Consider the following 14,433-nt stretch of genomic DNA (forward strand, 5'->3'; position numbering starts at 1 on the left):
ATACATGGTACACTTGCCGCCCACACGGCGGCATTTAGAGCAAGTTCCAAGCTTGGCTTTCCTTCATGCGCTCATCTCTACATTTATCGCTCCTCTGTGGGCGGATGCATTACTGTTTACATTTCCTCGCCATGGCCAGGCTGTAGCATATCGGCGAGCACATCCCATCGCACCGCATCCTCACCACCAACGGCCCTCGCTGCGCTCCTCAGCGCGCCACATATGAACCGCAGAAGACGTGTGAAGTCCGTCCTGATCTGCTTCAAAACAATGACATATCCATCGCTTCCGCCGCTCATGCTGTCGTCGCCATCCCGGTCCAATCCTGCGACGCCGCTCTTAGCCCGCGCAGACTCGAGCTGGATGCCCAGATCCAGCACCTCGAGGATCGCGTCCCGCATCGGCCCTAGCTTCGGGCCAAGACAAAGCTGATCAATCATATGCTTGGCGCATTGTGCGTGCGCGAGCATCATACCGTCGACATCCTGGGCGGCGCGGAGCTCACGCTGCATGCGTGCCGTCTGAGGAATCAGCACCACCGTAGTGAGGTACGTCTGTAGCGTGTCGACGAACCATACCAGACTGCTGCGGGCGGCGTAGAAGAGGCCGCGCGCCTCCTTGTCCGCGCTGTCTGCGCCATCCTCGGAGCGTAGGTCGTCGAGGAGCCTGCCTGTGTGCAGGGCGTGCGCAGCGCGCTTGATCTGCAGAAGAAATGTGAAGACAGACTGGTAGTGGGCAGTGCTCTGCGTGTCGAGTATCATCTGCACGGGCCACTCCGGGCGGTACGCAACCTGGACTAGCGGCAAGGCGGCAGTGACTGAGCTGCGCGCTTCGGTGGCCGACACATGCCGGCCGTCTGCAGCGTCTACGCTGACGACCAGCCGGCTTGTTTCTTCAGTGACAGCAAACGCTTCTTGAGCCGACGTCGTCAGGGCTCGGCGGTTCTGCCAGTTGACGTCCTTGGCGTCGAGCTTGGCAAACAGTCGCTCGCAGAATGACGAGGCGGCCGCGCCATCGGACATGAGGTAGACATCGTGGAGTAAATGGAGTGCGGCCTCAAAGCCGCAATCGTCAAAGATGACCGACTTGAGAGCTGAAGATACAGCTGTATACTTGCGGTCAATCCATTGGCCGAGGGCCATATTGAAGAGATCCGGAAACGGCGCCGATTCGAACCCTGGTGGGCAGATGGTCTCGTAGGTAAGTATCTGCTCTTGATCGCTACGCAGGCTGTCCTCGACTTTGAGACGGCCGAGGAGGCGCAGGATGACGATGCTCTTCCCTGTAGTGTAGATTTTATCGGCCGCTGGATGCACAAAATTGGGTGCGAGGAGCTGTCCGTCTTCTGTCCGACGGAGCTTGAATCTGTGCTGCCAGATGTCACCCAACGGCACGTCTTCTGAGCCGTTGTAAATGAAGAAGGCCTCATCGCTAGGCAAGAGTCTACCTTCCTCGACCCAGCTCCGTATCTCGCGCAGATAGACGGTAAAGCACTCGAGAAAGACGCGTGCCAGGAATTCATACAGCTGCTGATTCCCGGTCAACTGAGCCATGCTTGACTCATCAAAGAGCAGCTCGAGGTACCGAAAGTTGTCTGATGTCGGATTCTGTTGCACCTTTAAAATCAAACCGGAAAGCTTGAACAGGGGCTCCAGTATAGGTGCTAGCTCCTCTCTCGCCGCAATCAGACTAATTACGACTTGGTCGGCAGGGTTGGCGAGCCGCTCTTGGATGCTGGCGAGGTGCTTGTCCAGAACACGCACGCGCTTGGCGACGCAGTCTTGCAGTGCTTGGAGTTGCGGCTCCTTTTCGCGTTGTGCCGCAAAATGTCGCAAGATGCTAATGTAGCCACCAGCTTCGGAGAAACTCGTCAACAGAGACTTGTGTGTCTGCCACGCTATATTGGATATTTGAAAATCAGGATCAGGGGCACCATTGGCGTCGAACAAAGTGGTAGGGAGGCCGTGTAGCATGAAAAGGACCTCACGAAGAGCCTGCATCTCGGAGAGACCGATTTTGTGGACTCTTCCACTGAGATCCTGTGTCGGCTCTTCATGTTTCCATTTCTGCTGCGTCATTACAACTTTCAATGCATCGTCGTTCTCTGGATGGATAATGAGATCCTGCGCTGTTCTGCCAGCAGGGGCATCGCCACCAAAGTTGGAGCTCTCGTCAGACTCTGATCCCGGACCATGCTCGAAGATTTCATCCCCAGATTCGTCACTGTAATTGATGGAATCCCATATGTCCGAGTCCTGCCCCCAGCCGTCTTCTCGGGCGATGTCTTCCCAGCGTAGCTTGGGTCGCCCTTTATCATCATCATCGGAGCAAATGCGTAACAAATTTTCCAGTCTGGTGTTTTGAGTTGGCTGATCCGACAATTCCAGTAATAAATGTAAAGTTTCTGGATACCACTTGAAGCCAAGGTGTCGCAAGCGATCAAGGCGTGCCTTCAGCTCATCGGCGAGTGCATCCCTGCTGTTGACGCGAAATCTCTCCTGTAGACCGGCTAGAGAGTTTTCTACTTCAAAGTGATTTGTTCGAAGGAATTTGTGAGCTTTGAATGCCCGAAGAGCAACATCGCACGTGCGAAGAAAGCTCTTGTCAGTCTTGTTTAAACGGTTAGTCGTGGGTGTTTACGAGAGATGAAGACCATACGCACCAGGGTTTTTGGTCGGGTCAGCGCCTCGACAAGATCGCCTGTAAGACTTTCTATCTGTGCTGCAAATGCCATGACGCGATCAGACGCATCTTGGGCATGGGCAGTCTACCTTTGAACGAGATTGGTGACACTCGTTGTGACGGAGAATAACGCGTAAAGCGGTTTGGCGGAGAAGGGTCTGGTACGCGAAGCGCTACCAGTACCACTGGCATAGGTACCTCCTAACTGAGTACCTACCTACCTAGAGTAAGGTACATAGGTACCTAGTACTACGGTACTTGCACCAGATGTTCATTGACCAAGTCTCCTGGAGCCCTGTGACTTAGGAGTCGTCATGTTGATAGCGCAAGCCCACAGCCCTTCCACATTTGCTCCTAAGCCTGATTGCATTTTTATCGCGCTGCGGAATCTTGAAGCTCTATGCAATAATTTGTTCTGGGATCCTCCTAGATCACTTCGCCGGCCAGCCCATCAGCGCAGTAGCCTCATGTCGCTATTTACAGGTGGTTCGGCCCCGATCGTTGTGGCGCCCCACCGCATTTAGTGGTGCCTTCACCCCTGCGGCAAGTTGTCTTTGACTCTTTGGTCACTGAATCGCCTCGCGCCCCTATCTCTGAATGGGTCGCCTTTGTCTCGCCCCCCATCTTTAATTTTCGCCGAAGGATGTTCAACTTCTTGTCCGTGAATAGCTTCAGGACTGCCAGCCACCCTCGGCGATTACTGACGTGTCTCGCCTGTCGTCAATATCACTACGCGATTCAATTCATACAGCACTAAACGACCAGACTCGACAGCACAAGTTTTCGACCGCGCCAACATACAGCATCTGCCACCATGGCTATCGCGCGTCCCATCAGGATGCTCGGCCTTGTGGCCGCTGTGCTCTGGTGCTTTTTACTATATCAGCTGTTCAAGCCTACTGCATCAATCTTTGGGCCCGCCGGTAGATATGCCAACTTTGAGCGAGATCCCAACCTGGATCGTGAGGAATACCCGATCTCTAATTCGGCTAAGTCGCCACGATCGAGACGCTGTTGCTAACCCCCTATTAGCTACCGGTGAACCGGAGGGTATCCTCGTTCGGACCTCTTCGAAATACGCACCCGATGCCGAAAACACCGACCGCATACCCGCGACCCTACTGGCTCTCGTCCGAAACAGCGAGGTAGATGACATGGTAGCTTCCATGGTTGATCTCGAGCGAACTTGGAACCACAAGTTCAATTACCCTTGGACCTTTTTCAATGATGAGCCTTTCTCAGAAGAATTCAAAAAGAAGACGAGCGCAGCGACAAAAGCCAAGTGCAACTATGGTAGGTGGAAGAATTCTACACTGGGGCCACGTCGATGCTAACAGTTGGCATCAGAGGTCATCCCCGACGAACACTGGGCGGTTCCGTCCTGGATCGATATGGACATGTTTGAAGCCTCTGCCGCTGTCCTTGAAAAGAATGGCGTGCAATATGCCAGGATGATGTCGTACCACCAGATGTGTCGCTGGAACAGCGGCATGTTCTACAAGCATCCTGCTCTCAAGGATGTGCGCTACTACTGGCGCGTCGAGCCCAAGGTTCACTTCTTTTGCGACGTCGACTACGACGTTTTTCGCTACATGCACGACAACAACAAAACATATGGCTTCACGATCACCCTCTACGACGATCCGAATACACTACCCACACTCTGGCCCGAGACCGCCAAGTTTCTCGCAGACCATCCTTCATATCTCAAGGAAAACAATGCTGTTAAATGGGTGACCGATAGCGAGCGCCGGCCTGAACACAACCTTAATGCCCAAGGCTTCTCAACATGCCACTTTTGGACCAATTTTGAGGTCGCCGACATGGAATTCTGGCGCAGCCAGGCCTACGACGATTACTTTAATCATCTGGACAAGGCCGGCGGCTTTTTCTACGAACGTTGGGGCGATGCTCCTGTCCACAGTATTGCAGTTGGCTTGTTTGAAGACAAAAGCAAGATTCACTGGTTCCGCGATATCGGTTACCAACATATTCCCTTCTTCAACTGCCCCAACTCGCCCAAGTGCAAGGGATGTGTGACCGGCCGCTTGACAGACGGAGAGCCATTCCTTCACCGCGAAGACTGCCGGCCAAACTGGTTTAAGTACGCCCACATGGACTAAACTCTCCAACGTGGCCATCTCGAGTCAAGCCCATCGAGATCGACCTTTCATGAATCAACGCTTATGTACATGACGGGTGGGCCGTTTATTCCACTCCAAGGCGGAAGTTGTCTTGATATCCAAGCACGCGATGGTAAAATGTTTCACATAACAAACGGTAGAAGCACATGAAGGATTCGGGAGAGAAGAGAAACACAAAAGCATATAATTTAGGTCTTGTTTTTTGTAGCGGTGTTTGAGGCGCATTGTTATTGGAAATTGGCGGCTGTACTATATCTAAACTGGTAGCGGAGAGTTACAGCTGGTGGGCGGTATTCTGCAGCTAGAGCCTATAGTTTTTGACACATATATAACGTACATTTACTCCATCTTCGCATGATCAGTAACCGCATGAAAATCACGCTGAATTTGGTCAAAATGAGCGCAACTCGGTGATACAATTAGGATATCATAATTATGCCGCAAATACCGTCACAACGCCTGAAGTGCCTCCCACGCAGAACTGGTCTCCCCAGCCGTCGTCCCTCCAGGCCAAACAGCTGATGACGTTCTTCCTCACCTTCTCCTTGCCATCCCTACCGACGACCTTTTTCCGGGCGTCGTAGCCCTCGGGTCCCCACGGCACCGCGATCTTGCCAGCCAGTTTGCCACTCAGCAGATCCCACGCCAGGATCCTGCCCTCGCCCGGCCGCGCCGCCGCCGCCGCCGCCGCCTCGTCCGTCTCTCCCGTCATCTCGTCGCCGACCAGCACGAACCGTTCTTTGCCGCCGAGGACCGACTGCAGACGCAGCTCGTCGTTGCGCCAGCCACCACCCAGGTACGCGCGGAGGCACGTGCCGTCGTCGCGGTCCATGAGGCGGAGCTTGCTGTCGAGGCTGCCGACGAGCATGGCGCGGCCGTCGCGCGTGACGGCGACGCTGGTGACACCGCTGGTGCCGCTGACCACGTCGGTCGTGCACGCGCCGACGCGGACGTCGTAGCTCCGCACGCGGCCGTCGACGCTGCCCGCGACGACCTCGGGCCCGCGCACCGCCAGGCAGGTGATGGCGTCGCGCGCCTCGTCGAGTACCTGGATGGGCTTGGCGCTGTTGCTGCGCACGTCCCACAGGCGCACCGTGGTGTCGAAGCCACCGCTGACGACGACCGCGTCGCCCTCGCCCGCAAACGCCACGCAGTTGACGCGGGACGTGTGCCCGTGGCTGCCCGCGCCGCCGAAGCGCCGCGTCGTCACCGCGCCGGCCACGTCCCACAGGAAGACGGCGCGGTCGCCGCCGCCCGAGACGAAGCTCGTGTTGCTCGCGGCGACGGCCAGGCTCAGCACCTCGTAGCCGTGGGCCTCGTAGGTCTGGATGAGGCGGCCCTGCGGCAGGCTGGACGATGCAGCCAAGGACGTCTCTGCGGCCGTTTGGGGCACTGAGGAGGTCGGCTGTGGATTGTACAGCCGAATGGTACGATCGGCGGACCCTGTCAGGATATAGGTGCCGGGAGATGAAGAGTATGTAACCGCATGAATGGGACCTGGAAGACATTAGCTGAGTCGTGTTGGCCGAGTCAGACAAGCAGCATCGCTCGTACCGTTGGAGCCCATCAGGTGAGCCACTGGCTCACTGGCAAAGGCCATGCTTGGCTGCGTAGATCTAGGAGAGAGAGCGGACAGCGCGTTCAAGTCATCGTAGTACCAAAATCAGATTTCCGGGCACTTGAATCGCCAATCTCTAAAATGCAATGCGATAATTTGTGACACCCGCTTGATGCCGTGGCCATGACAGTTGTGCTTGAACTGGAAGAAGTTGAAGCCATCACGTGCTGGTGGGTACACCGTCGATTGTCAACCTTGAGCTCTTGCAACTCACTCACGACACTCGAGCTGGATTGTCCGATTGTCCTTCAACATTAACTACGGAATGCCCATATGCTCTCCCCCGGCTCGTCTGCTGCGGTGCTGCTCAGAGCGAATGTCGAAACCCTCCACAAGAGCCAAAAAATACATATAAGTAAGCCTCTCCGTCAGAGTGTATCTCTAGCCAATACATTATTTGTGCGAGCAAGAAAACCTCCAGAATTTTCGCGAGTGGATTTCTGCTTCCTGAAGCAAATGTTTGTATCGTTGGTCGGGCATACAAGGCTGTCCGCACTGGTCCGTGAAAGTCCGTCCAAGTTCGCAATGATGAGCCGGCAAAGCGCACACAGTTTCGCGACTAATATTATACGTTCTCTACCAAAACGGGTATATTTCATCAGAGTCCATACTCTCAAACACCAAATCATCCGTAGGCTGGCTTGCCTGAAGGATCTCAACGCCATTGACTAGGCCGCCGGACCCCAACCCCCAATCGGGATTGCACAGCTGACGTCCCGCAACATCATCATGGGCAAAAACGGCAATGGCCTCAAAGAAGCGCCTAGCAAAGTTCACAGGCGCCGGCTCAAACATTCCGTCCTTGAACTGGACTCCTAAGAAGCGATCGAAAGTGTAGCTAAACCATTTTAAATCCAGGGGCGGCAGCTGCCCAAACTCTGTACTCATGTTCGGTATTCCCGAGCGGCAGAATACTTGACTCGCGTATGGGATGAACGAAGCAGAGTGGCCGGAATTGGGTAGAATCTGTGAGGAGCCCGAGGTGCCGAGGCTGGGCTGTGGTACGTTGTAGCCGTTGATCAGAGGGTGCGTCTCTAGGTCCAGCTCCGGCACGATCAAATCCTCTGCGCCAAAGATACCAAACAGAACAACGCGGGCCTGGCCGCCAACTGTGCCCTCTGGGACTGGCTGCGCTTCGTAATACTCGTCATGATCGATGCAAGTATCAATGTGGAAATGGGCCCAGAGTATTTGAGCCAATTCCCAAGCTAGAAAATGAGCATCTGCATGAGAGCCATCTACCTCGAGTAGCCGCACACAGCAATCGCCTTCCAGTTGGCAGCGTTCGGCACGACCGCTGCATTGCTCAAAGCGCCTCGCCATTTCTTCTCTCGCGGTGTGGTCTTGCATGATTTGCTGTACAATCCAGCGTGCTGTCTGACCAAATGCTGCATCGTCCTCTTCACTTGTTGCGGCGAGATTGTAAACCGGGAACTTGGTCAGGAATCGTATCTGTTTATTGGATAATTCCAGATCGTAGGGGCCAATTGTCTGTATCTCCTCATCTGGGTCAGCGTGGGCCTGGCGCAGAGGTTCCCAATACAGGGGTGCCAGGGCGGCGCCGACAATGAGGCTTCTGTATATGGCCTTGCGTACTCGCCACGACCACTCCGAGAGTCGCTCCGGTGCCTCGGGCAGTGTGCCGCGAGTAAATCTTCTGTCCGCTGGCAGGCTTACATCACCGTAGCAGAACTCTCTTTCCAGGAAGGCGGCCATTCGGTCTAGGCCAAAAACGGCCCGCATATCCTTCTTCGTTGGCTCCTTCACGGTACTAGAGTAGTCGCCAGGGTAGAGGCCTGCACACGAGGTGCCATCTCGGCCGACAGAGCTAGCAATGACTTGTGCAGTGCGGCTCTGCGATGGATGGTCAGGAAGGGTGATTTCGCTTCGGGGTTGTAGAATGTACATCGGCTTACTGCAATGAGCGCCTCCTCGAAACAGACGATATCAGCTCCCCAGGCCAGACGGTATCTGCTTGGCATAGCGCGCCAGATGGCGCGAATACTCCGACATGTCGCCGTGAGCGCGCGAACGTCTCTGCCCGACTTGCAGCTTTCAAAAATGATGGAAATGAGCTCCCGAGGGCCACATTGGAAAAACTCAGCACTGTTCGCCATCCTGAGCGATGCATGAGGCCCTCGATGTATTGTCCCTGGTTCTTGTTTGCGATGGTTGCCTTTAAGCTAGGCGCGCTAGGGGCCCGTGCAACCGCCGCCAGACCAGCGATTATCGATGAGATTCGGGAGCAACCGACGAAGTCATCGCCATCTCGATTAGCAGGACAACATGAAGGACTCTTTCCAATGGTAGTATCTCATTTCATTGCCGATGGTAGGCTGAATACCTGCCGTCGTCTAGCTATATTCGTACAATTTTGGTCGCTATGCTGCCAAGGCCTCCATTCTAATATACGACTTCCCGTCACAGGGCTCAAACACCTGCTCACATTATTCCTTGGTATTCTTGTTTCACTGCTGAGCAAAGAGCAATTTAGATATTCTTAAATGTTGATTACCGTCTAATGGAGGCTGTTGTTGCTACTGAGCAGCTAATTAGGCCCCTGTACTCGCGAACATGATGTGAGGCGGCAACCAATAGAATATTGCAAAATAGTTATCTCTGTCGTATATCATGATATGGTCTCCGCAGACCTTCTGTCAGTCTTGAACTGCCAGAGCTGAAACGCAGCCGTGCCCGCTGCATCAAAACAAAAAAGTAGCGCACCAGCCATGCAGGTAGTATGCGGTCGCATCAATTTCCCTCAACTGCATTTCAACCCGAAAATATCAAAGGCTCCGATTCAAACCAGGCCTCCGCTTCAAGAGAGAGATAAAAACCAAAAGCGCCGGCCGATGCTCAAATTATGCAAATTTGACAAACGAAAATTGCTTGTGAGCGAAATTCAAATAAGGGCAAAGGGGGAGGCTGAAAGAGAAACCATTACAGAGGCACCGTGTATACAATATCCATCGTCCTGGGCAAGAGAGTATCAATTGGCTCGTGTATCTGCCAGCGGCTACTACCACTAGTCTCCAGGATGCTGTACCCGCAGGTAGGGCTTGTTGTGCTCGGGCTATGGTTGCGAATGTAGAGCAACTTGTCCAGTCGTTTGCGGATTGCAATCCTGGAGCGAGCCATGTCGTCCCACATGTTCGACAGACGCTCAACTGCCATCAGGGCACCTCTAGTACTGTTTATTTGATCAGAGAGGCCGGACATGACTCCGTTGACAGTGAGCGTATCGACCGCCTCAACGACGGCCATGGCCGTGACCCGGGGTAGCACAGCCAAAGTAAGCTGCGTGTGCCGCAGGCTGTCCAAGGTTTGCAGTAACCCCATGACTTCCGCGGCATGTCCAAAACAGTTGTGCAGAGCACTACTTTGCACCTGTGAACCAAGCAGGGCGGCGGCCGAATGGTGGTGGCGGTTTACTTTGATCATGACATAATGATACAAAAGATGCAAGGAAATGAATGAGGCAGCACTTTCAGTATACAACGCCTCTTTGAGATTGCCCATGGAGAAGGAAAGATTCTCTGGGAGAGAGGAGAACCACCTTCTGATCTTCTTAGCCAGAGTTTGTACCCTGGCTGACGCGCCGGAGGACGTGGCGGGACGGCACGCAATGCGATATAGTATAGCTTGGCACTCGGACCACAGATGCACCATTTCCACAAGGCCAGCTAGCACATTGCGCGAGCTGGCTCTTGTGGAGGTCGCAAGGTCGTATGGATCGAAGAGTGGCTCATCTCTCTCGATCTGCTTTTCGAAACTCAGGTTGTCGGTAGGTAGGCGAATATAGAGGTCCTCCGGGTTCACCATAGGTGATCTATCCGGGAATATGCCACTGAGCCTTTCAAGAATGAAAAGCGACCAAAGAGTACGGCGACGGCTCTCTTCATACCCAATTCGATTCATTCCAAAGGGAAAGTTCGTCCTCTTCGCCCCGGTGAATCTTTCGGGTTCCAGATTTAGCTGTAAATTGACAGCAACGGCCAGGGCAGAAGACAGCAGTTCCCTGGCATTATCGAGGCAGTCAATGGAGATGTAGTACACAACCATAAGAATACGGCTTTGGACGAGCTGTAGACAGTCAAACCCGAGGTTCTTCTGCGCGTAATGTGCAACTTGAGCATACTCCAGAGCAATATGTTTGGAGCCGCCAGATAGAACGACTCCAATAGTAAGAATACTATATAGAAGCATCAGGTCTTCTGGCGGCTTTCTGTCGCTCGAGTTGGCAAGATGTGTTTTCCAAACTGTCTCAGGCAAAAACCTTATGAGCATAGTAGAGTCGACATGAACAAAGAATTTTGTGAGAACATCGGTGATGGACCGGGGGTCAGACTCGTACACGTCAGTGAGCCAGGCGCGATGTAGAACATCGTCTGGAATGCGAGAGATATCTGGCAGCCGTCGGTAGGGTGGCTGCGGAGACTTGGAATGATCCAGAGCATCGGCAGCAGCAACTGAGCTGCTTTGCGAAGGGCTATAACACTCTGTTCCGACTCTCAGGCGCTTATTATAACTATCACCAAGACTCATATGATAGGCAGGCTGGGCAATAGGGGATCTGGAGTCACGAGATCCCCGCGGAGAAGATGAGATCTTTCCGCGAAAAAGTTCCGCGGACTGCGCGGATGGCGAAGTCGTGTGCCCGCCTCTGGGTGCATTTTTGAATTTGCAGATCCTCCCGAACTTCTCGCATTGGACACATCGAGGATAGTCGGGGTCGCATTTGATTTTCTTTTCTCGGCAGGTAACACACGCAATGGCAAGCCTCTTCCTTGGCTTGCCTGCTTTTGTGACACCCCAATGTGCATTGACATGCTCGCCGTCAATTATCGTCTTGCAATGAGATCCATCGTCGTAGAAGTAACACATTCCTTCACCGGGAACTTCAGCAGCCCGCACAAATCGTGGCAGGAAGTGGGTGCCAGTCCAGATCTTTGGGCCCAGGGTGTCCTTGGGAGCAACGCTTTCCGAGGCGCTTTCTCCGTGGGTTTCCGAGCTTGTCGTTTCTTTTTTATAGTCCATCGACACATCCCTTGACTCTGGAAGGTGCCTGCGAGCTGTGTCTTGTGTGCCTGGCATGTAGTCCTGTCGTTCAGTTTCATGCTGCGGCCACCGCGGCTCGCCGTCAGTCTGACTTGCTGATTCGCCAAGCCCGGGTGATCGGGATCCGGATAAGGATCGTCTCCTGTCAGTAGGGTAATCTTCATAGCCTATTCTGGGCTGCGCTGCTAGCGAAGGAAAGTACGAAGGCGAGCTTTGATTTCCAGCAGCTAAACTAGGAAGACGATCGAGGGGCGAGTGCATTGGATAATGCGCAGGGCGACTGGGAATGGATCCGAGGGGCCTCATGGATGATGGAGATCCGAACAAACTGCTAAATGACGGCAGTTGCTGGGGATGTGATTTTTGCGGCGCGTCCTGTGGCGCACTTTCTCGATGATTGTCGTCATCGTCACGTCCAGTCGTCTTATCATAATTTGACATTGGCAAAACTGCTAATGCTTGCGAGGCCCAGACGTGATCTGCTGAAGGCGACGATCGTGAAGACAGGGAAGTAGCCGTCGGGCTGGCCAGTTCTGGTGGGGTGTCCGGCGAGGCCATTCGTGGAAGAGAATCGAACTCGAGTGGTATGGGGGAACCCATTGGGAGGGGTGCTTGCTGAGGTATAGAGGTACGATGGCAAGGCACCCGTTGTAGAACAGTCCACCACCTTACCAGCGGCGCTTGGCGCTCTCGGCAAAGAAGCGTACGTATAATAGAAGATGCGGTACCACTTTGGCGAGCAAGAATGATACTGCAGTGTAACAGTTGCGGGCGGTGTCAGAGACAAGAGGCCCCGAACTACTCGTGAGAGTCTGTACAAAGTTTTGGCAAAGACCGGCGATGCAGTCTACGATGTCGTCCTTGCGATGGGTACGCACGGTTGGTCCTAGGAAAAAGAGCAAGAGGACGGGAGCGGCTGCTTTTAGGACAAAATAACTAACAAGAAAGAAATGGGGCAGCTGAGCAAAGGGATGAGAAAATACGACCGAGAAATGCAAAACCAGCCAAGGAGAACCGTTACCAGATTGTCGGGACGAACCTGAAGCGTCTATTTGCTGGATGCAAAGCCATGTTGCAGTCTTGTACTGAGTAGGAGCATAGAATGGGGCCCAACTACACAGGTTTTTTGCTAACTACTATCAGTACTCCGTACGTACAGTGATGTTCCTACCAAGACACTTTTACACGCCCTTGGCCACCCTGGGGGGTAGGTCGTGGAGAGAGGGTGTGAGAATGGCACGACACGACACCGGGGGGGAGGGGGGTGCCAAGTGCGGTTCGAGTCAAAAGAACCGGCACAAGGTACTAATGCCGCAGCCTGTTGCCTTTTCGGCTATGAAGCGATGGCGGACAAGCCACGATGGCGGCAGGCAGGCGTGAGCACAGGCCCGTTGGACTACAAACACTCATAATAGTTGCAACGGGCTTCCGAGCCAAGGTTCTGGGAGCTTTATAGACTGTGATACTCGCAGTCGAAGCTCCTCCTTGCCGAATGTGCCTGCTAGTAGTCACCTCTCTTGCGGCACAACTATCGCAGGTCGTCATTTCGCAAGCGGTTCATGGGTGGTTCTATCCAGTACCCAAAAAGAACTTTTGTGCTTGCTGACGGGTGCCTCGTCCTTGTTGGCCCACGTCTTGTCGTGCCGCCAACTACGGAGTGGGTGTGCGTATATACTGATAGCCCTTTTGGAAGAAAATGGGATTGGCTGCCACTCACCCCAGGGTAGCCGGAGGTTTGGCCGTGATAAAACGGTGCCACATTGAAATAATGAATTGACATCCGAGGACACCGACAAGAGTGGATGGTGCACCTGGTCTGGAATGTGGACCGAAGATACGCATCTGCGGTGGCTACCACGTTGAAGCCTTTTGTGTGACTGATGAGGGCCTTCTCCACGTTTTTGTTGCTTCAACACGCACCGAAGCATCGGGGGCCGATCTGGACAGTCAGCAGCGTCTGTGCCTTTTTATTAAAGTTCTTGTGCGATCCCTGCAGGTACGGGGGCGTCACAACAGCGCGTACCGTGGCCTGGCGAGCCGAAGCTTGGATTCAAGACAGCACCAACTCCCTGTCAACTTTTCTGTTCTCCCTGGAAGAAACAAACGTCCAAGACCAGGCCAATTGATTTTCACATGAAATTCGGAGCGGCAGACCAGCTGATACGGGACGCCAAATTTCCGGCCGAGAGCCAGGCTTCTACTAATAGTGCCTGCGAGTCATCCTGGTTCGAGTTTTTTGGCGGAGAAATCTTGTGCTTATTCCGCCAGACCTAGTCTTCAGTGCCAATGGGTAGTCGCATTTACGTGATACTGAGGACCCAGGGGAGCAAGGCTCATTGCAACTTTAGCAATGTCTAGTTTCCACCAAGCGCATCGCCCGCCGCTAGTTGGATATCAGACGTCTGATAGCTTACTGGGCAAGATACGATGCTCTCCGCGCGCGCAAGGAAAAAGTGTTCGATCGCGTCAAAAGTATCCAATTTTGCACCCCAAGCGATGGCAGCGAGGTTCACTCTTAGGTCTTACGAGGAGCCACTAGGTTCGGTATTTGGTGTCGAAGCCTCAAAAGGTTACGGCTCACGGATACCGGCCTCTGCAGTCCGGCACCTTGATGAAAAAAGCTTTCTAGTCGGGCCGGCAGCCCTCACTCAGGCGGCGAGGCAAAAGGACCTCGCCAACAACGTCTGAAGAAGCTAGCGCCGACGGAAGTACTGCTGAGCCTCTGCGCCTCTGCGCCTCTGAGCAAGTCAGAGTTGCCTTCCGTCGGGCTTGAAGATTCCACTAGCGGGAGACACCGAAACATCCTCAAACTCTGATCCTCATGTTGCATTACCGTCGTGCTGCCGCATCGGAGCGGGAGGCTGGCTGAGCAGCCCTAATCCGCCATGCTAGTCTCGTCATGACCAACTGCGTCAGCAAAAGTGGCCATGA

At 53.9% G+C, this 14,433-nt stretch overlaps 5 protein-coding genes across 5 annotated transcripts; 1 reads left to right on the forward strand and 4 right to left on the reverse strand.

Moving 5' to 3' along the window:
• Window positions 1-116: 116 nt before the first annotated feature.
• On the reverse strand, window positions 117-2,734 carry V2A60_004696 (Spc98 family-domain-containing protein; the record flags this gene model as incomplete). Its single annotated transcript, XM_083256011.1, has 2 exons — window positions 117-2,609; window positions 2,663-2,734. 2 exons carry the CDS (start codon window positions 2,732-2,734, stop codon window positions 117-119), a joined length of 2,565 nt encoding a protein of 854 aa, XP_083112137.1.
• A 762-nt stretch (window positions 2,735-3,496) lies between these two features.
• On the forward strand, window positions 3,497-4,805 carry V2A60_004697 (glycolipid 2-alpha-mannosyltransferase-domain-containing protein; the record flags this gene model as incomplete). The annotated part of the gene is made up of 3 exons (XM_083256012.1): window positions 3,497-3,644; window positions 3,715-3,975; window positions 4,030-4,805. The coding sequence occupies 3 exons, from the start codon at window positions 3,497-3,499 to the stop codon at window positions 4,803-4,805; spliced, it is 1,185 nt and encodes a 394-aa protein (XP_083112138.1).
• Window positions 4,806-5,259: 454 nt separating this feature from the next.
• Window positions 5,260-6,426, reverse strand: V2A60_004698 (WD40-repeat-containing domain protein; the record flags this gene model as incomplete). Its single annotated transcript, XM_083256013.1, has 2 exons — window positions 5,260-6,323; window positions 6,381-6,426. 2 exons carry the CDS (start codon window positions 6,424-6,426, stop codon window positions 5,260-5,262), a joined length of 1,110 nt encoding a protein of 369 aa, XP_083112139.1.
• A 594-nt stretch (window positions 6,427-7,020) lies between these two features.
• On the reverse strand, window positions 7,021-8,561 carry V2A60_004699 (uncharacterized protein; the record flags this gene model as incomplete). Its single annotated transcript, XM_083256014.1, has 2 exons — window positions 7,021-8,298; window positions 8,361-8,561. The coding sequence occupies 2 exons, from the start codon at window positions 8,559-8,561 to the stop codon at window positions 7,021-7,023; spliced, it is 1,479 nt and encodes a 492-aa protein (XP_083112140.1).
• An 823-nt stretch (window positions 8,562-9,384) lies between these two features.
• Window positions 9,385-12,060, reverse strand: V2A60_004700 (uncharacterized protein; the record flags this gene model as incomplete). Its single annotated transcript, XM_083256015.1, has 1 exon — window positions 9,385-12,060. The coding sequence occupies one exon, from the start codon at window positions 12,058-12,060 to the stop codon at window positions 9,385-9,387; it is 2,676 nt and encodes an 891-aa protein (XP_083112141.1).
• Window positions 12,061-14,433: the final 2,373 nt, after the last annotated feature.

The sequence above is a fragment of the Cordyceps javanica genome, chromosome 3 (genome assembly GCF_051103115.1).
Source record: "Cordyceps javanica chromosome 3, complete sequence".
Classification (NCBI taxonomy): domain Eukaryota; kingdom Fungi; phylum Ascomycota; class Sordariomycetes; order Hypocreales; family Cordycipitaceae; genus Cordyceps; species Cordyceps javanica.